The 20401-nt window shown below is 37.4% G+C and overlaps 1 protein-coding gene and 1 pseudogene across 1 annotated transcript in view; one reads left to right on the top strand and one right to left on the bottom strand.

The window, feature by feature from the left end:
* Positions 1–208: 208 nt before the first annotated feature.
* On the bottom strand, positions 209–4022 carry LOC112821322 (store-operated calcium entry regulator STIMATE pseudogene; annotated as a pseudogene).
* Positions 4023–4357: 335 nt separating this feature from the next.
* The window catches only part of ACTR2 (actin related protein 2), a 37554-nt gene continuing 21510 nt past the window's right edge, over positions 4358–20401 (top strand). The window contains exons 1-3 of the mRNA XM_025868573.2: positions 4358–4538; positions 11354–11464; positions 16815–17030. Of these exons, the coding sequence (XP_025724358.1) occupies positions 4491–4538; positions 11354–11464; positions 16815–17030 (375 nt within the window). The 5' untranslated portion in view covers positions 4358–4490. The remainder of the gene's footprint in view (positions 4539–11353; positions 11465–16814; positions 17031–20401) is intronic.

Below are 20401 nucleotides of genomic sequence, written 5' to 3'. Positions count from 1 at the left end.
ATCTTTTTTAAAAAAGAGAGAGACATAACAACAAACACAATCTCTGAACCCTGATTGGATCTTGGTTTAGGAAGAAAAACAGCTATAAACACGGTAGGGACAACTGGGGAAATACGAATATGGACTGAATATTAGATGATATGGAATTATTGCTAATTTTTCCTAGATATAATGATACCATGGTTTTGTAAAAGATGGCATTTATTCTTCAAGTGGGCCTGCTGAAGAATTTAGGAATGTAGTCCACTATCCAAAACATTAAAGCATTGACAAAGGAGAGGGCGTTCAGCAGGACGATGGCCAGTTTCAGACCTGGGTTTTCAGTGGCTCAATGGGCCACCTTTTTCCACTGAAGTATGAGGAGGACAGTGAAGGTGACAGACTTTTCAAAAATCATGACTAAGATGTAAAAGCACAGTGCTGGACCTGGGCTACACACTGCAGAGGGTCTCCACATTCATCCAAACACAGGGGCTCCCACTGCTACTACTCGACCAAGATGCTCATGGCTTGCACGCCCACACAGATGAGCAACTTGCCAAAAGTTGTGTCCCAAGAGGAAGCCAATGTGAACAAGGGAACTCTTCGATGAGATTTGCTAGGTACACATTTGCAAAGTGGATGAACAACATTTCTATAACTTGTTTGGAAGTGTCTAAAAACCATATCCTCAAAAGGGACGTCTTTCATGATTTGGTTCTTTGGTTTGAGCATCAACATGCTGAAGGCCACTGCATGTAGCAGCCCTTGCAAGAAGATGCCGAAACTGTGCAGGAGTGCAAGGCTCTTGCCTTGCAGTTCCCACCAGCCTTGAGGGCAGCCTGCGTGGCAGTCCCAGCTGGAGTGCCTAGGGGGCCCTGCATCCCAAGCCTGGCACAGGAGCACAAGCCCCAGGCCACCCGTGGCCTTGCTGCCTGCAGGCCACCACTCTCGTTATGATTTTAATTTGTATTTCCCTAATAATTAATGATGTTGAGTATCTTTCCATGTGCTTATTAGCCATTCATAAAACTTTTTGGGTGAAATGTCTATTCAAATCTTTCACCCCCTTTAATATTAGGTAATTTGTCTTATTATTATTGTTATGTGTTCTTAATTTATTCTGGAGACAAGTTCTTTGTTGGATATGTAATTTGCAAAAATCTTCTGTCTTTTGGTTTTCTTAATACATGAGTTAAAAGTTTTAAATTTCTGTTAAGTCCAATTTATTGTTTTTTTCTTTTATGAATCACGATTTTGGTGTCATATCTAAGCAATCTTTGCTTAACTCAACATCAAAAGATTTTTCTTGTCTTTTTTACCAGAATTTATGGTTTTAGCTCTTCTAAATTTATTTATTTTTATCTTTTAATTTTTTAAAGATTTTTTTAAGTAATCTCTACACCCAATGTGGAGCTCAAACTCACAACCCCAAGATCAAGTGTTCCATGCTCTTCCAGCTGAGCTAGCCAGGCTCCCCAGTTCTTCCAAATTTAAATCTATGATCCATTTGAATTAATTTTTGTGTTTAGCATGAGGTGAGGACCAAAGTTCTTTTTTTTCCTCCACATATAAGAATATCCAGTTGTCCAAGTACTATTTGTTTAAAAAAAGATTACCCTTTCCCCACTGAATTTTTTTAGCAGATTTGTTGAAAATCAATTGACCATAAATATAAGTTTATTTCTGGGCTGTCTATTCTGTACCATTGATCTGTATGTCCATCCTTATGACATACTGTCTTCATTACTGTAGCTTTATAATAAGGTTTGAAATCAGTGGAAATCTGCCAATTTTGCTTTTCTTTTTCAAAATTGTTTTGGCTATTCTGGCTCTTCTGCATTTCAATATAACCTTTAGGATCAAACTTGTCAATTTCTAAAAAGAAAAAAGCCTGCTGGGGTTTTGATAGAGATTACATTTGAATTTATAGATCAATTTGAAGAGAACTGTCATCTTAACAATGAGTGTTGAATCCATGAACATGGTATGTTTACTTATCTAGATCTTTTTTGATTTCTCTCAGCAGTGTTTTGTAGTTTTCAGTATATAGGTTTTGCATTAAATTTATTTGGATTTTTCTGATGTTCTTTCATTTTCAGATTGTTCACTAATGACATATAACAATATACTGATTTCTGTTATGTAGACCTCATATCCTAGGACTTTACTAGACTTAATTTTTTTAAAGTCCTTATTTTTCTTGTGTAAAATGGGGATATCTACATAGCAAGATTTTTATGTGGAATAATATACATAAAACCATGGCAGAAGGATAGAAATGAAGTCTCTCAACCCTCCTCCCCCAAAATAATCGCCTAAAATATGTGATCAGATTATTTTGAGGAAAGTGAAATGACCAGGTCTTGCCTGGTATAGAAGGCAGGAGCCTGTCACCAACAGTACTGCATCTGAATTTGCATAATCAAGGGTTTGCTGCATTTTCATTAGTACAATGACTAGATGTTGATATTTTCTATCATCTGCATGTACTGTTTTTATAATTGGAAAAAACATAAAATGTAATTTCTTAAAAAGTAAAAAAAGTATGAAACTTAATTTCATAGAGAGGAAAAATAAAAGGACACAGCAATACTTGAGTTCAATGTGCTGAGACCAAATAAATATACTTCAAGGAATTGTACAGTGCCAGGGACTGGGGCCACAAAAGGAAGATGTGCAATTTGTGAACTAATGCACTGTTCAGCAGACTGAGGTACCTCAACAACTACTGAAGCAGGTACAGAGAAGACATATTTCCCTGAGGCCTCCTATCCATCCCAATTTCTCAAACTTTCAACTACTATGGCAGCTTTAGTCTATTTTATATGTTGAGTTTCCATATAAGATTAAATTTGAGGGGCACACCTGGGTGCCTCAGTCAGTTAAATGGTGGACTCTTGATTTTGACTCAGGTCATGATCTTAGGGTCCTGGGATTGAGCCCTGCCTGCATCAAGCTCCACACTCAGCAGAGAGTCTGCTTAAGGATTCTCTCTCTCCCTCTGCACCCCCCCCATGCTCCAGCACTCTCTCTCTAAAATAAATAATTTTTTAAAAAAAAGATTAAATTCGAATAAAGCCACCTATGCCTTTATAAAGGTTTGAAAACCACTGGTCTAATAAAAGAACAAAATGAAAACTGAGAGGTAGCCTAGTATTATAATACTGGACTGAGGGGTTCATAATCCAAGTTTTATTCTAGTCACCGCACACATACAGCCATGTGAAAGGCACAATTCTAGTTCTCACCTCTCAAAAATGCTGACATTTTTTTCAAGATAAATTTTAATATCACTCATCCAATATTTGTTGAATGTAATAAGCACAATAATATTATTCATATATCCATGGTAAACTAATTAGTGAAGAAAGAGTAAAGAGCATCTTGAAGGTTATGGCAAAGTCTTCATGGATGTGACAACTGGGTCTTAGAGCATGAGCAGAAGTCTCTTGATCGATTAAGAAAAAAAAAGGAGAGCCATTCTAGGTAGAAAGAATTATACACTTAAAAGTACGTAAATAATAATCAATAGCTACCACTGAATAGATACTTACTCTATGCACAGAATTTTATCCTCACAACCACCCATGGAAGTAGAGGTTAGTATTCTTATGCATAGGCAAGGATAAATCCAAATCACAGAATTCTTGAGTGGGAGGGCCATATTTGAAACTAGGGTTGTCTGATTTCAAGGCCAAGACTCTGGGTTCAAACACGTACATACAGTGAAGAGGTGTGAAGCAACATGGTGCTGCTGGAAGGGAAGTGGTGAGCAAGGGGGCTGAAAAGGTAGGCGCTCACTCCCGCTCACTTGACTAAGGGCAAACTGGGCAAAAAAGGGTTGGGCTGGAATTGGAGGTTATCAGTATAAACGCATGACTTCATATGTGTGTATCCATCCCAGCTCTGTTCCCTGAAGAGGCCTAGAAGCAATGACACACCAAGCTATGTTCAACAGTGGGGTCAGCGTGGATGTCGAGGTTTGTTTCCCCTGCCTTCCACCCTCCAGGCTGTCTCCTCTCGCCACATTCCACGGCCATCTCGCACAGATCCAGTGTCCTTCACCTGCCTGTCCCTTTTGCAGACGGGTAAGCGGGCCCCTCAACTCCTACAGCGCCTTGGGCCGCAACGTCCACTAAATCTGCCGCTATTAAGGCCCCTCGAAGCTCCAGAAACTAGAAGCAATAGGGAAGAACCCAGGTGGGCGGTGACGGCTACCGCTGAGATGGAGCTGAAGCAAAAACCGGAGTTGTGGGCGGGGCCTCGCCACTTCTCCGTCTCTTATTGGATCTCACTACAGCCAGTTTCGGCCTCCTCCCTCCCATCCCCCCACCCCTTCCGTGCAGACTGTACCTTAAATAGCGGGTGGGGCCTGCGGCGACTTCCGGTTGGGGGAAGAAAGTTGGGCCGAAGGAGGGGCTGCGAGGAAGGAGGAGGAAGAGGAAAGGGCCGGGCAGCAGGGGCTGTAGGTCGTTCGGCGGTGGCGGCGGCTCTCTTCTGGGCGGACGATGGACAGCCAGGGCAGGAAGGTGGTGGTGTGCGACAACGGCACCGGGGTAAGCGCCCGGCGGGGAAGCCGTGGCCACAGGCCCGGGCGGGGATGTGCTAGTGGCGCGTGGACCCTCGGCGCCCGAGGTTGCACCCCTGGGTGCTCGGGCCGCCGGGACCGAGGGGCGCGGGACAGCGCTTCCGGCCTTCGCGGGCGTGGGGAGTGAGCGGACTGAGCTCAGTCTTGGTCTCCCCGACCCTGCCACCTCCGCAACTCGGGGTGAGGGCGGCGGGCAAGGCCGACGCTGGAGGGGGACCCAGTCCGCTGCCCGACGGTGGCCGGCTCCGCGCCCCAATGGGAACAATTTGGCTGAAGGGCTGGAGGGGTGAAAGACTGGGTAGGTTTGTTCGATAAGGGTTCCATTTCCCAGGGTCACTGGTTCTGTAGAAAGGAGAAAGACCCAGAGGCCTTCCTCTTCCTGTGTAGTTGAAGATACCGAACGGGAGGCAGGAAACGGGTTTAAAGAAAAAAAAAAAAAGGGAAGTGCTGTCATGCGGCGAGCCGCAGCCCTTTCGCAGTTTTTGAGGCGGGGGGGCGGTTGAGCAAAGCATCATTTACTTTTTGTTCTGCATGCTGGGAATTTGGCCTCCGTGCAGCCCCGCAGAGACAGTATGTTCTGTTGATCTTGGGAGATCTAGGACCCCTTTAAGGCCCAAGTGTTAATTGTGGACCTTGGGGGAAGTTGACAAGTTTTGGTATCCCCCTCCCCCATTTTTTTCCCTTAGATGCAGAACACAGATCATGTTAGTCTTTAAGATTGAAAAAGGCAAATGATTGTAAAAATCTGGCTAAAACACTGATTTGAAAGTTGTTGCTTTCAAACCTACCTCCCCCCGCCCCCATTAAAAAATAACTTATTTGGAGTAGCACATTAGAAGATAGAAATGTTACTTCTTTGGGATGAATTCTATAGTGATCATTTCCCCCTACATTACAGTGATTACTAACCATTTTGGAGTTGCAATATTTTGTGACTTTTCTTTTTCCATAAGTGTGATGTATAAATTAAAATAGGCTTCCAGTTATGGAGTGAATAAATCACAGGATGACAAGGACTGCATAGGAAATATAATCATTGGTATTGAATAGCATTATATTGTAGCTACACCGGTGGTGAGCATAGCATAACATAGAGTTGTCATATCACTGTGTTGTACACCTGAAAAAAAAAAGATTTTACTTGAACTTTAAAACGTTTTGGATACTGGATTGTTGAGGGGAAAAAGGGAGCTGATATTTACTGACATAATACTGCCCTTACTGTGCTACAGACTTGTACAAGCAATAATTACAGTAGATTTATATCAACTAAGTTAAAAACACAATAGTAAGAAGAGTTATCATATAATGGGACATCCATACAAAATGGGGTACTTAAAAAAAAGATCCACCACTGTGGAAACATGTCTAAAATTTATGTTAAGTTAAAAAAAAATTTTAGAATGATCCTATTTATGTGAGTGTTCTGGGTCCACAGACTTGTACATGAAAGTTTTAGAGGGAGAGGTATGTTCGAAGCGGTTACTTGGTGAGCCTGGGGGATAAGAGTGAGGGAAGATGGGAAAGACTTCATGACTTTTCTGAATTATGGGGAAGTGTTCTGTTTTGTTTCTTAACAAAACATGTGAGACTGTCTTTAAACCAAATTAACTATAAACATTTATTACTTTTTTTTTAAGATTTTATTTATTTATTTGACAGAGAGAGACACAGTAAGAGAGGGAACACAAGCAGGGGGAGTGGGAGAGGGAGAAGCAGGCTTCCTGCCGACCCAGGAGCCCAATGCGGGGCTCGATCCCAGGACCCTGGGATCATGACCTGAGCCAAACGCAGAGGCTTCACGACTGAGCCACCCAGGCGCCCAACATTTATTACTTTTACAGCTAAAACTCAGTTAAAGGTGCTTTAAAAAAAAAAAAGTAGTAGCCCGATTCCCCCTGTAGTCTCAAATTGACCTCTAAATAGATTTAAAACTTTAAAAATGGAATTTAAAATATTTTTTAAAATATGTCTGATACTTTCTTTAGAAATCAGAGCCATTATATTTCAATGGCTTCCTCCTCTATGAAGGGTAACGAGCTCTGTAGTTGTGGTGTATGAGTTTTTCCATTCAATTAGAATAGGATTGTTAGCCATGAGTTCATTTTTGTTACTATTTCATTAGTTTACCTGAGTTAGAAAGCTGATTATATGTTAATGATTAGGCTTATGGCTAATCCATAATTTAAGAATCTTGTATCTTAAGAGATCAGTAAAGGAAAAATGTACTTAATTTGAACAAAGTTTATGTATTTGGTGTTACATTTCTAGTTACTTTAAAATTTTATCCGGATTTTCTATAGACATGATTGGCTTCAAATGAAGAAACAGTTCTGATGTAATATGTAGCTAGGAATGCTGTGATATTTCTGAAAATTTAGAGGATTCTAAATCCAGAAATTCTCTATTTCTTACTGCTTATACTTCATAGTCCTCTTGATTTTGTTTAGGTACCTGAAGCTATACTGAGTTATCTACAACTAAATATTACAGAAGGTGTTCAAATTTAATTTCTAAAAACTTGTGTAAATAGTTATTACCCTAAAGTAACTGTCCTCTTACACATTTTAGGTTTTAGACTTACAGGCTATTTGAGAAATTGATTTTTTTTTAACTAGGCCCTAATTGGAATGCTCCGAGTGGGTGAGTCTTATGATCACATGCTGGTTGTTGGTCCTGCCTCTCTTCCCCATTAGCTCCCAAATAGACCAGGGTCTCTCTTTAGAGTGGCCTAGAGGAGGAAAACTTACCTGATTCCAATAATTTATGCATTTCATCTTCATAACCATTCAAACCTAAAATAGCGCTTCCATGTAAATAGAGCCACTGAAAATGGCCAGACAGATGAAAATCTGGAGATCTGCTTAGGTTTAGGTGTCTTTCAAGAGTTGGGTCCAGGGCGCCTGGGTGGCTCAGTCGTTAAGCGTCTGCCTTCAGCTCAGGTCATGATCCCAGGGTCCTGGGATCGAGCCCCACATCGGGCTCCCTGCTCCGCGGGAAGCCTGCTTCTCCCTCTCCCACTCCCCCTGCTTGTGTTCCTGCTCTCCCTATCTCTCTCTCTGTCAAATAAATAAATAAAATCTTTAAAAAAAAAAAAAAAAGAGTTGGGTCCAGGCTCCTGGTGTGTATTGCTACCAAACTTGGGTGATCTCATCAGCATTAAGGTAGTTCACTGACAGGGAAGACTCCTGTGCTTAATGTGTGACTGGTAGAATTTTTAGGGTCTAATGATACAAAGTAGCTTATAGTGCTAGGATAATTACGCTTTCATTTATAATTCTCACTTTTGTTGTTGCTAATAACGTGCTTTATCAGATTTATCCTAGTTTATATGTTGAGTTTAGTAGTGCTTGAAGTAGGAACAAACCAGAAACAAATGTGGCTTCACTCTGCAAAATGCTTTGAAACAGAATAAATATTTTTGTGGCTTAAGATGAGAATAATCACTAGGCAGTTAAATTAATGAGCATATCAATACCATCAGATTAAATTAATAAAGGAAAAATACAAATTAAATAAGCTCAAATGGATTTATAAATCCCAGTTTATTTTTGGGGGAGAGAAAGGTACTTTTAGAGCAAATGTAGTTGCATTTTTTTCTGCATTTTTGCTTAAAAGAACATTATACTGTTCACGTTCTTACCATTTGATGACTCAGTGGCAAGTTAGGGAGCCAGTTCAAACCACAGTGCTATGAGGAGGAAACTATATTTGGTAAAATCTATTTCTTAAACACAGCCTTCTTGCACACAATGAGAGAACGAAGTCCAAGTCTTAAAATGATTAGACTGGGGGAGGTATTGCAAGGTTAAAATGATACCAAATGAGTAGTTTAGAAAAGAATATTTTGTTTGCATTTTATCACATGAATTAGATTTTTTTTAAAAGTACTGACTTTTTCCAAGAAAGGAAATGCCAAATTGTGTCTTCATCTTATGTTATTAAGAAATAGATTATTTTAATTAAATTCTTGTTATTAGAGATATTAATGCTTTCACATTTGAAATAATGTGAAATAGTGCAGCTTTTGTCGTTTTGACCGAGTATCTAATGCCCTGTAGAAGTGCTAGTGCTGGATTACTAGGCAGCATCTACTTCCAGTAAGCTACTGCTTAAGCTGAATAAGTAATTTCATTAATAAGTGATTGATATGTTTAATTTGAATTAAATGCCAACTTTCCTTATTTTGTAAAGCACAGGAATAAGTGGGTTTACAATTGTTTTTATAATTTCAGGGGGTCTCATATTTCAAGGAGGTCTTTTTACCTTGGTCACTTGGCAAATATTTCATCCCTTAAAATATGCTCAAACAAGAATTTTAAGATATAAACCACCCATCTGAACATTTATAATCAGTAAACATTGACAAATGTGATTTTTTATATATTTGCCGTGTCGTGTATTTCTGAGTATGTGTAGTTCAGAGTGAGGGGAAGCATGTCAACCTTCACAGCCTCCACCCTGCACCAGGTTTTGATTTATTTCCCATGCCGCCTCATCCTCCCGCCTTCAATTTTTAATATGATTTCTCTCTTAAATCATTTGCTTATATTTAATATGCTGAAGATGGCCCTTACAAACTTGTTGATTCTTTTTTCAGCCATTCATTTTATAATTTTCTTTAAAAACATTTATAACTATATAAGTGAGCATTTTCAGCCTGGAAGGGACACTTTTGACCCAGCCAGTGTCCTTATCTGTTCATTATTTTGAGGTAAATGTAAGAATTTAATATCTGCTTTCTGTATTTGGAATATAAGGTAAATTATGACTAATGCTGGTATTAGGCTGATGATCATGATAAATTTTATTCATATAGAAATTTGGGTATGGTTAGGGCACATGGGTGGCTCAGGTTAAGAACCTGACTTCGGCTCAGGTCATGATCCCAGGGTCCTGGGGTCTAGCCCCACATCAGGCTCCCTGCTCAGCATGGAGCCTGCTTTTCCCTCTCCCTCTGCCTGCAGCTCCCCCTGCTCGTACTCTCTCTCTCTCTCTCTGTCAAATAAATAAATAAAATCTTAAAAAAAAATTTATTCCTATGTCATCATATCCTACTATTGCCTTGAAAGATAATCCAGTAAGAATTGTAATAGTTTTAGAAACGAGTAGCTGTAACTGAAAACTACCCTAGCCTTGGTGGCTCAGAGGTTAACAGACCAGGACTAGGTTTTGTGGGTTTGGAAGAAAATGTATATGAGCAGTATGTTTTATGTAGATTCTAGAATGTAAATGTGAACTGAGAGGATAGGAATTCAGGTGGTATTTCAGACAGATTTTTCATAGCTTTAATCTGCATAAGTCATGACTTCAACATATTTTAAAAATTCTATTTATAGAAGACTTGAAATTCACTTGAAATTCTGGATGGCAGAATGTTCTAGGCTATTTATAATTAAATGTGGTTCATCAACATTTCCAACAAGGTTGGTGTTAGAGATCTTTGAAATATGAAAATTCTGTATTTTGGCAGATTACTCAAAAGTCAGTAAGTTTAAGATTGTTGCTAAGTTTTACCACCATCAAATAAAACAGTTCCTTGTACAAAGTAGCTTTCTGTCAAGGGGTAGGTTAATAGTTTCTGTCAACCTTTTTGTTATTATTGTCATGTGTCACACTCAGATACTGTTTTTCTCCTTAATTCTTTTCAGAGAATGTATGGTGCCTGGAGCCATGAAACAATGTACTTTTTCTCAACATGAAACATATTCTCTGTATTAAAACAATCCTGGTATTGTACTCCCAAATCAACAGCAAAACTTTTAATTTTTATTGATCATTTATATGGTATGCCCTTCTGATGTGCCAGACACTGTTCTAGGCACTTGAGATTCATCAGTAGACACAAAAATCCTTACACAATATAACTTACATGAAAAAGACTTGTTAAAGAAGAGGCTAGAGACTGATTACATGAAGAGGGTAGAAATGATTACATTTCCTGGTCTATAGCTTCCTCCTCCCACACTGAAGTTTTGAATTGCATTTTCCTTGCAATGTCTGCTCTTAAAAATAAGACTGAACAGACTGTATTATTGGTACAAAAATTAAAAACCCTTGGTTCTATTTTCTGTTTTACTGTAGTTGTTAAATCACTTAGCGTATCAGTTTCTTACAAAGTATTATCAGAGTCATGTTATGCCCTCACTGGAGAACTACACTATCCGAATATAAAATTCTGGTTACCTGGTATTACTAAATACATATATCTAAATATAAAAGTGTAAACAGTCAAAAATGCCCAAAATGTTTTTTTTTAACGTGATGCTAGTCCAGATGCCATTTCCTCCCCCACTTTGGTTAAATGTTGCTTAAGTGAATTGCCAGAGATAAATGAAAGCCTGCTTTAGAATTGAAGCATTAGTTCTGTTCAGTTTCTAACATTTCTCTTTTTAAAAAATTCTTAGCACTTGTTGAATGAATCTGTCCATTTCTCACTTGTGTGACCACTGCGTGCTAAGATCTTTTTGAGGCATTGGACTCCACCATGAACTATGAACTGCTTAGCTTAAGCTTCCTGCTTTCCTGAGACTTTCCCTATAGTGGGGAGTCTTGCGCACTAAATAAGCAGTGAACTGGTAAATAAACATGAACTCTTAAGTAGTCAATGCCATAAAGGAAATAAAAGGTGGATAGGATAGATTGGGTAACTACTTCAGATAATTTGAAAGCACCAAAAGTTTAAAATACTGTATAAATGCAAAGTGGTATTTTCCAGATGCTGTTTTTAAATGGACATGGTAAATACCTTGACACTAACCCACTTTTACTGTTCTCTTCCAGTTTGTGAAGTGTGGATATGCAGGCTCTAACTTTCCAGAACACATCTTCCCAGCTTTGGTTGGAAGACCTATTATCAGATCAACCACCAAAGTGGGAAACATTGAAATCAAGGTAATATTTTATTTATTGATAAATGAGGATCAAAACTTGTGGGGTGTTCTTTGAATTAAGTAGTTTTAAGATACGATACCATGAAGAACAAACAGGCAGAATATCTTATATTTTCAATTTATATCAGCAGTTGAAGACACAAAAATTGAAATGCCATTACTGTCTGAATGGAGTAAAACTCTTATTAATAAGATTTTTATATTGATGTGACTATTGTATTAGGGACTTAAAGCCCTTATTACATATAATGTTTAAAAGAAATAAGCCTGATATTTTTATGTCTTTCAGTTCCATATGTTTTTCATTATATGTTAGTGTCTATTTGGGACCTAAGACTTTTCCTTCCTTCTCATGCCCTGATCCCTCCTACTTTTTAATGTAACTAGTCAGGAAAACACAGGCTATAAATCTTATTGGTTCCTTTTTTCACTAATATAGTAACTGATTTCCATAACGTACAGGAAGAAGCAGTGCAAGTCTTGAGTTGGCCTTGCATTATTTATCTTACTGTAAGGAGAGAGGAGGAAGGTTGTCATTGCCTACTCACTGTACTTAACATGAGAGACTGGACATTAAGGATGATAGATTTTTCTCCGTCCTAAAGGAATTGGAAATCAAGTGGGAATTACAATATTTTAAAAGAAAAAAATAGAATAATCAAAAGGACAGCGGTCACCAATTGACTTAAATTCTTAAGGTGGCCTAGGGATCAGATTATGAAAAATGCAGTCGAATTTAGGGGCCCTTTTATTGAATTATTTGTGAACAAGCTAGCGTTGGTGTCCTGTCTGGACAGTCTTTGGCAGAACTTCAGTTAGATTATGAGTCATTTGAAATACGAGTTAAGTGTACCTCTGTGGGATATTTGTTTGAGATATCTAGGAAGGTAGTAATAGCTAGGAGATATTTGCTACTTGGTAGCTCTCTGCTCTTGGTACTAGAGAATTGAGTTACACAATGAATACAAATGCCAACTGAAACTGAGGTTCTGGGTTAAATTTTTAAAGACTTAAGGTAGTGAATGATTCTGGCCTCTGTTTTGTTATTTTACAATCAAATGGGACATTCGGTATGATAATTTTTTTTCAAGGTCTTTTGGGAAATTTTGGGGATACCTTATTCTCTTTTTGTGAATGCCTTTCATTCTGATTGAATTTAATCTTAAATGAACGACTTAAAATTTAGCCAATACTTGTGATAAGGACAAGCTTTTTTAATGAAGTTGGAAGTCACACATTTTAGTCAGTATCAGGCTTTTAAAGAGTGTCTCTTTTTTATATACTTTATGGATAATAACATTTTTGAGGTGTACAGATACATCATATATAACCATTTTATTCTCTAACATGGCACAAATGATTATGTATCTTTTCACTCCCACTTTCTTGCTTTTTAAGGCCAAGTGATAGAAATGAAACTAGTCTATATCCTAAGACATTTTTGCTAAGGAATTCCCCAGTAGCATTTGCTTGTATGGTTTGTCATTCTGTGTTCTCTTGGCTCAGTTCTGTTCAATCTGCTCAACCTTTTAAGTCTCTCTAGTTAATTTATTCTTCCAGTAGAAAATAGTAAAAGAAATCTGTGTCAAATTTAACTTGACTACTAGAGCTTAGAAAAAAACCACTCTAAACTCACCCTCTACCTACTCAGCTAGACCTTTTCTGTTATTTAATTTCCTTAATTAAGGTTCTTAAATTCAGTAATGAATTAAAGAAACTTGACTTTTTGGAATTCCTATGCCTAGTGGATTGACTTATACTTTTGTGTTTTGTTAGCTGAAATGTGATAGACTAAAAACTGGAAATTTAAATTGTTTAATGAGTTAATTTTCATTCAGGAGTAATAACTGTCCATGTTAATTTGGCCCTAATTATTAACTCCGTAAAATATAGTACTGCATCTGACCTCTACCTAATTTGTCTCTATTGCTTGTATGTTTAAAAATTTCAGTGAGGATTTTATTTAGGCCTTTTCTGACTCTTACTTCTACCTTCTCTTTCTTCACCTTTCTTGACCTGTTGAAGTAGAATAACAAAAAGATGGTAAGTGAGGTTACACACATGCTCTCTGTTTGTTTTCCACTTTTGCTTGATGGAACAGTAGTTGTTGTTTTGTGTCCCTGTAGTATTGGGGAGGGGGGCAATTCCATATTTTAATTTTAAGTACTTTGATTTTTAACCTTTTTCATTGCTTCAATTTGGTAGCAACTAATTAAGTCCTATACTTTCCTGATTGCATACAATGGACCAAACCAGAACTAATTACTAACATAGTTTTGAATTGTTTTCCTTGTGTTTCTTGTAGATAAATGTTATAATTAAAATGGAATGTGGTGTGCATAATATTAGAAACCAAGTAGCTTTATTTAGAATATGTGTGATCCAGAGAATTGGGGTGAAGTTGTTACATTTGGATAAATCAGTTTTATTGATCAATGTTAAATCGAACATTGCCTATCATAGTCTGTATGTATTTGCATCCAGTAGGGTAGCAAATGTGTAATAAACTGAGTAAAACTTTAATATGCCAATAACTATAGATAGTAAGGGAGGAAAAGAGATTGACTTGTTTCCTATACCATTTTTATTGATGAGCAGATTTTTACAACATTATCTGAGGATAAATAAGAAAAATGTGAAAGTCTTATAAGACTTTTCCATAAACAGCAGATCTTCCCCCTAAATAAATAACATTGTGTGGCCCCTTTTTCTTTTGAACTAAAGTGTGGGGCACATCCCAGACAATGCACTCTTCTTTATATTTTTCTGTGACAGTCCTTAAGTGCTTCAATAGTAGGTATTTTCAGGTTTGTGTGTTTTTGATATTATTTGTAAGCAGTTTTGACAAAGATGAGGCATTTCTAGTGATTTATATTTTAATTAGTAAGAGTATCTTTGTGGAGTTTTCTTTTGGATAAATGAAAACATTTAAATCTGGAAATTCCTGTATTTATACTAAATAAAAGATCATGCATTAGTCTTAAAATCTTGAGATTAAGTGTATACTTTCAGAGAACAGCCTAGGCTTTATTAACAAACTTTTTTAATGGAATTTCCTTCTTAAGGATTTAATTGTGGTTTTAAAGTATGTTCACTCTGTTTTCCAATTTGAGGTGACATTGTTCAGAATAATTCTTGGCAAATATAATCTACACTGCCTGCTTTTCATAAAAGATAAATGCTTTTGAAAGAGCATCTCAGACAGTTACTGTGATTTCTCATTCTCTTAGGTAACGGGTGGTAGTTCAGACTTGAAGTCCAGGGATGAGGTGGGTGGTAAAAATCTAAGGTTCTGAGGTATGAGGGCAAGTTACATAAAGCTCTTGGCATTTATAGTTCTGGGAAGTTGAAATGTTCTAGGGAAGATTATATGTTTTATGATTTTTTAAATTAAAATTTTAGATACAGATAAATATTTTAACTGTCCTTCCTCTTTGTTCAGAGGGATTGTAAAATATTCAGTGCCAGATGTTTCTTTCAGTTAATTCTTTATAGTATGTATGCTCTAGAAGTAGATAGATGAGGCTTTTATTTTGAGTTGTTATTGGGTCAGACATATGTAAATCCCTATTCTTGCATGGAAATAAAAGTAAATATTCTGATGAAATCAAATCAGACTTATTGTAAATTTGATGAACTATAGTTGTGAATGTATATTGATTATATAAGCCATCTAATTAATTTATTAACTTTGTACAACACATAGAATGATACATTCTAGAGGAAAGTAAGTAACAAAATTGTGTTTTACATTTGTTAATGGTTAAAAGTAATGTGTGTTCTTGTAGGTATAGATTCCCCCCTAATTTTTTATTAAATATTTAGAACGTATAACAAAGTTGAACGAATTTTACAGTGAAACCCATACACCCATCACCTAGATTCTGACATTAATATTTACTCTACTGACATTACATATTTATTCATCCCTCTATTAATCTATCTCATTTTTTGATGGATTTCAAAGTATCAATGTACTTCTAAAGTAATTCAACATATGTATGTCATTGACTAGAATTCACAGATGCAGATTTTTAATTTTCCATTTTCCTATCAGATGATTTTAAACAGTTAATGTTTAAGAAATTTGAATATTTAAGTTATGGTAAATTAACTTTATAAGAAATTAGTTGCAACAGAGAAGTTTTCGTGAACGTTTCTGGCATCTGCTTTAACTTTGTTTTTCCTTTTTGTTGTTGCTTTCAGTGGATTTTCCAGAAATCTTTTTTTGAGCCCTCACCCTGGTTTACCTCTGATCTTTTTTTAAATTGTTATTTTTAAAAGTTTTAAACTCATATATATTTAAACCTTATTTTGAGACATTTTATGTTAATGTTTCTCATTTCCTCATGTTTTAGATTTATGGTATTGTAGCAAACAGCTATTTCTGATAGCTTTTTTAAGTTGAATTTATCAGTATATGTAGAAATCAGGATTATTTCATATCTTGACTAGCTGACTTTTAAAATAAGCTTAAATTCTATGACATCATTAGCCTTATTATACATACAAAATTTGACTTTTCAAATGTGGGTCATCTTAAGTATGCTCTCCTTGGAGACAAGACTTGTGAGTACTCTGCTTCTTGTGTGCTAGCATAGTTTTCCAGTATTATACTTTAAGGTTGGAAATGTTGCTCATGAGCTAATTTTTAAAAATTGTTTCCCTGTGTTTTAATTTTTGGTGTCTCTACAAATTTCCATTGATCTTGGTGAGGCATAGAGACTTAATTTCAATTCTGAGGCATGTGCAGGTAGAAATTTGTGAAATTTGCAAGTTATGTGGTGAATATCTACATTATTACAATATAATAAAGAATCATTTACTTTTTAACTTCTTTCATTATGCTTTGTAGTACATTAAGACGTATCATTTACACTTACCATTTCAATATTTAGTACAAAGAACTGTGCTGCATGCATTGAGCATTTTTCTACAAGTTTTTTTTTCCCTGATGTGCTATTTCACATATCACAGGCCTTATTTTTTGAACATTTGAGCAAAAGAAACAGATGAAACCTCATACAAAACCCTCCAAAATATGAAAATGTGGGGTTTATTTGTGCTAATGCTCTTCTTTTGGAAACATTTGTATTAAAGGTAAGGTCCATTTATTGATTTAACCCACGTTGTACATAAGAATTTTTATTATTCATGATTAAACTTTCCAAGGCATTGTTCTTGAAAGAAAAGATTTTTTAAACTTGTGGAATGAAGAACTTTATCTGAAAGTGCCAGAAAAATTAAAATTAAATTATTCCCAAGTTTTCCAAAATGTCATGGGAATGTAATTTTCTGAAGATATTTTATGCAAAAATTTGGCCTAAAGCCTTGATATTCTAATTTTCTAGGATCTTATGGTCGGTGATGAAGCAAGTGAATTACGCTCAATGTTAGAAGTTAACTACCCTATGGAAAATGGCATAGTACGAAATTGGGATGACATGAAGCACCTGTGGGATTATACATTTGGACCAGAGAAACTTAACATAGATACCAGAAATTGTAAAATCTTACTCACAGAACCTCCCATGAACCCAACCAAAAACAGAGAGAAGATCGTAGAGGTAAGTGTTTAAATGGGATGTGTATGTATGTGTTTCTGTGATGTGACATTATAGCAGATGTTCTTCCTTTTACCATTGTTAAAGATAAAAGGAATGAAAATAATTGTCCCCCCCCATCCTATTTACTGAGCACCTAACTAGTCATTATTTCTAAATAGGCTATATCAGTAAACAAAACCAAGTCCTGCTGCCATGGAACTTATTTTTCTGGCAGGTGACACCCACCCCCCACCCCCACCCCACCCCTGCCACCCAGCCACCCACAAAGTGAGTTAATTGAATGGTTTGTTAGAAGATAATAGATGTAAAGAGGGGGAGAGAGCAGGTTTAGGGGGTTGCGGGGGTTATATTTTTCATAGGGTGTGAGAGTAGGCTTCTGAGAGAAGGTGATATTTACAGAATTAAGGGAATCAGCCGGGATATGTGGGGGGAAAGCATTCCAGACAAAGGAAGAAGCTAGGCAGTGTGAAGGTCTTAAAATGGGAACAAGCCTGGTGTATTAGAGAGTCAGCAAGGAAGCCAGTGTGGGAGAGCAACGGGATGAGGTCAGGATAATCTAGGGCCTTGCAGGCCCTTAAAGACAGTTATTCTTCTACTCTGAGCGAAATGTCCCCTCTGGGTTAGGGACATGCTCCAGTTTAGGTTTCTGTGGCCGCTGTGTTGTGAGTAGACCATAAAGAGGCAAGGGTGGAAGAAAGACCAGTTTGAAGACTTTCAGTTATCTAGGCAAAAGATAATGATGGTTAGGATTAGGGGTAATAACAGCAGAGGTAAAGAGAAGTGGCCAGACTAAATCTGTTTTGAAGGTAGGGCCAAAGCCTTTTGTAATGCTTTAAATATGGGTAATAGAGGGGAGAGTCAGGGATGACTCCAAAGGTTTTGGCTTGGGCACCTGGAGGATGACATTACCATCAACTGAGATGGGAAAAGACTGAGGTAAGTAGAACAGGATTTGAGGGGAGTGGATCAGGAGTTCAGTTTTGGGGGCACCTGGGTGGCTCAGTTGTTAAGCGTCTGCCTTCAGCTCAGGTCATGATCCCAGGGTCCTGGGATCGAGCCCCGCATCGGGCTCCCTGCTCAGCGGGGAGTCTGCTTCTCCCTCTCCCACTCCCCCTGCATGTGTTCCCTCTCTTGCTGTGCATCTCTCTGTCAAATAAATAAAATCCTTTAAAAAAAAAAAAAAAAGTTCAGTTTTGGACATGGTAGGCCCGCATTAGATGTCCAATCAAAAATGTCAGGGAGATAGAAGTATTCCCCACTTTTCAAAAGTTCATGTTATGCCACTTCACTTTTACCAAAGACCTACATTAGTACCCGTTTTCACTAACTGAAAGAGGCCAGAGGAGGATTTTCACCTGTTTGAAAAGGGGGGACAAGCGAAAACTGCATTCAGCATTTGTTTTGCAGCGAGCTGTTAGAGGCAGCGTGCACCCAGAGCAGCAAGAGGGGCCCCGCCAAGCTTGTACCCCGGAACTACACTCAGCCTCAAGGCGCCATAGCTTTGAACTGTGTCTGTGAGCATCTGTGCTTTATCTCATTTTATTCTGTGCATCCATTAGCACGATGTGTCCAAAAAAAGCCTAAGAGAGGTTATTTTTGGGGTTTGGGAACACTGAGTTTTCCATATAAACTAATGGTAACTGCTTCTTTGATTTACAACATTTGAGCTTTACCTAAGATTTCCATATGAATGCTCTACTTTTCGGATAGCAGGGAAACCTGTAAAAGATGAAGTTCAGGAGAAAAGTCTGAGGCTGGAGATAGAAACTTGGGAGTCATCAGGATATAGATAATCCGTTCACCAGGAAAATGGGAGCAGACAGTGATGAGAAGGCTAAGGACCAGGGAGGTGGGAGTTAGCGAGAGGAGCTTGAAGGGCTCTAAGGGAAGCAGGTACGGAAAGCAAGAAGTCTGCATTCTTCATAGTTTAGATAAGTAACTTTTCAAGGTTCTCTTTCATTATATTTTGTTTTATATGAGGTAGGAACTGTATGTCTTTGTCTTTTGTTATATATGAGGTAAAAACTTAGAATAATTTTTTCTGTCTTAGTAGCTTTGCAGATACTACTTAACGTAAATAATTCTGTTTTACTCTATGACCATATTTCGGTGTTGATGGAAATTTTGGAAGGATTTTAGAAAAGATTGTTGCTAGACAATATTTTTTAATTCTGGATTAAAACTCAAGTTTTATGTTAAGTGTTTTAAAAATTTAAGATCCTGGTTTTAGTTACAAAATCCATGTCATTCCTTATGGCTTATATCTTACTATTTCCCCCTCCGGAGCAGCCCTAGAGCTGTGACACATGGCCCTTGTTATATTAGTTCATGTTTTAGTTGCAACTTACTCTTTCTAAATGACTTATAACTACTAATACTTTGTGATGGATAAGTAGTCATTTATAATGGTATTTATTTTTAGCAGTGCATTGTAAAATCAGAGTTGAGGTACTTTTGTATTAAACCAAAAGGTTCCTTCTACACGTGGAAACCTCTTTAGGAAAGCAACGCAACATCAGAATGAAAACCAAGTTTCCTTTCAGATGAAAAGTTAGGGAGATGACGTTATACCTGGGTACCTCTTCCACTAGCCAGCTATTTGACTAGGGCATGTATTTATTTATTTTTAATCTGCTAGAATGACAAGAATTGTTCTCATGTGCTATAAGGTCTCACCTTATTTTAATACTCTTTTACGTGCGGGTGCAAATTTGGCTGTGACTGATAATGCCCTACTTTAATCTCATCCAGAAAGTTGATTTAGTACTACAATTACTTTCTAATTATCTTAAAAATCAAAACAAATTCTAATGGACTTTCAAGATGACAAACGCAAATACAGCTTCACTCTTCTGTTTTCTCCCCTGTGGTGGGGAAATAAAGGATGATGGAATAGAATACTGGGTAGAATATCTAGTTGCTTAATTGATGAATATGTGTTTCAGACTAATAACACTTAAATCCTATGTAATTCTCATTGTGATCAGTTACAACATTTCTAAGGGTCTAGGTTTACAGAGTGGTTGTCAGCCCTGCCAGTCAAGGAGTGCTCACTGTAGATGACAGAAAAAGTCCTACAGGATGTTCCCAGCCCACCTGGACTACAGAGAATGAGCATGGTTGTGAATAGGGAGGGCACAAGGAGACTCGTCCCTTTATTGTAGCTGGAGCATGGCGCCACAGCTGGGGCTCAAGCTGGAATGGTGGGCAGAACAGCTAGGCAGTTTCTGTATCTGCCAGCATTCAGGAATTACTGCATATATTTTTGTCTTCCTGCCCTGCTGGTTCACTACTTTCTTTCTTTCTTTCTTTCTTTCTTTCTTTCTTTCTTTCCTTTCTTTCCTTTCTTTCCTTTCTTTCCTTTCTTTCCT

This window comes from Callorhinus ursinus, unplaced genomic scaffold, assembly GCF_003265705.2.
Source record: "Callorhinus ursinus isolate GAN/ISIS: 27379988/994484 unplaced genomic scaffold, GSC_fseal_2.0 scaffold10, whole genome shotgun sequence".
Lineage (NCBI taxonomy): Eukaryota > Metazoa > Chordata > Mammalia > Carnivora > Otariidae > Callorhinus > Callorhinus ursinus.
The sequence above is the reverse complement of the archived record's forward strand: the minus strand, read 5'-3'. Positions and strand labels throughout refer to the sequence as shown.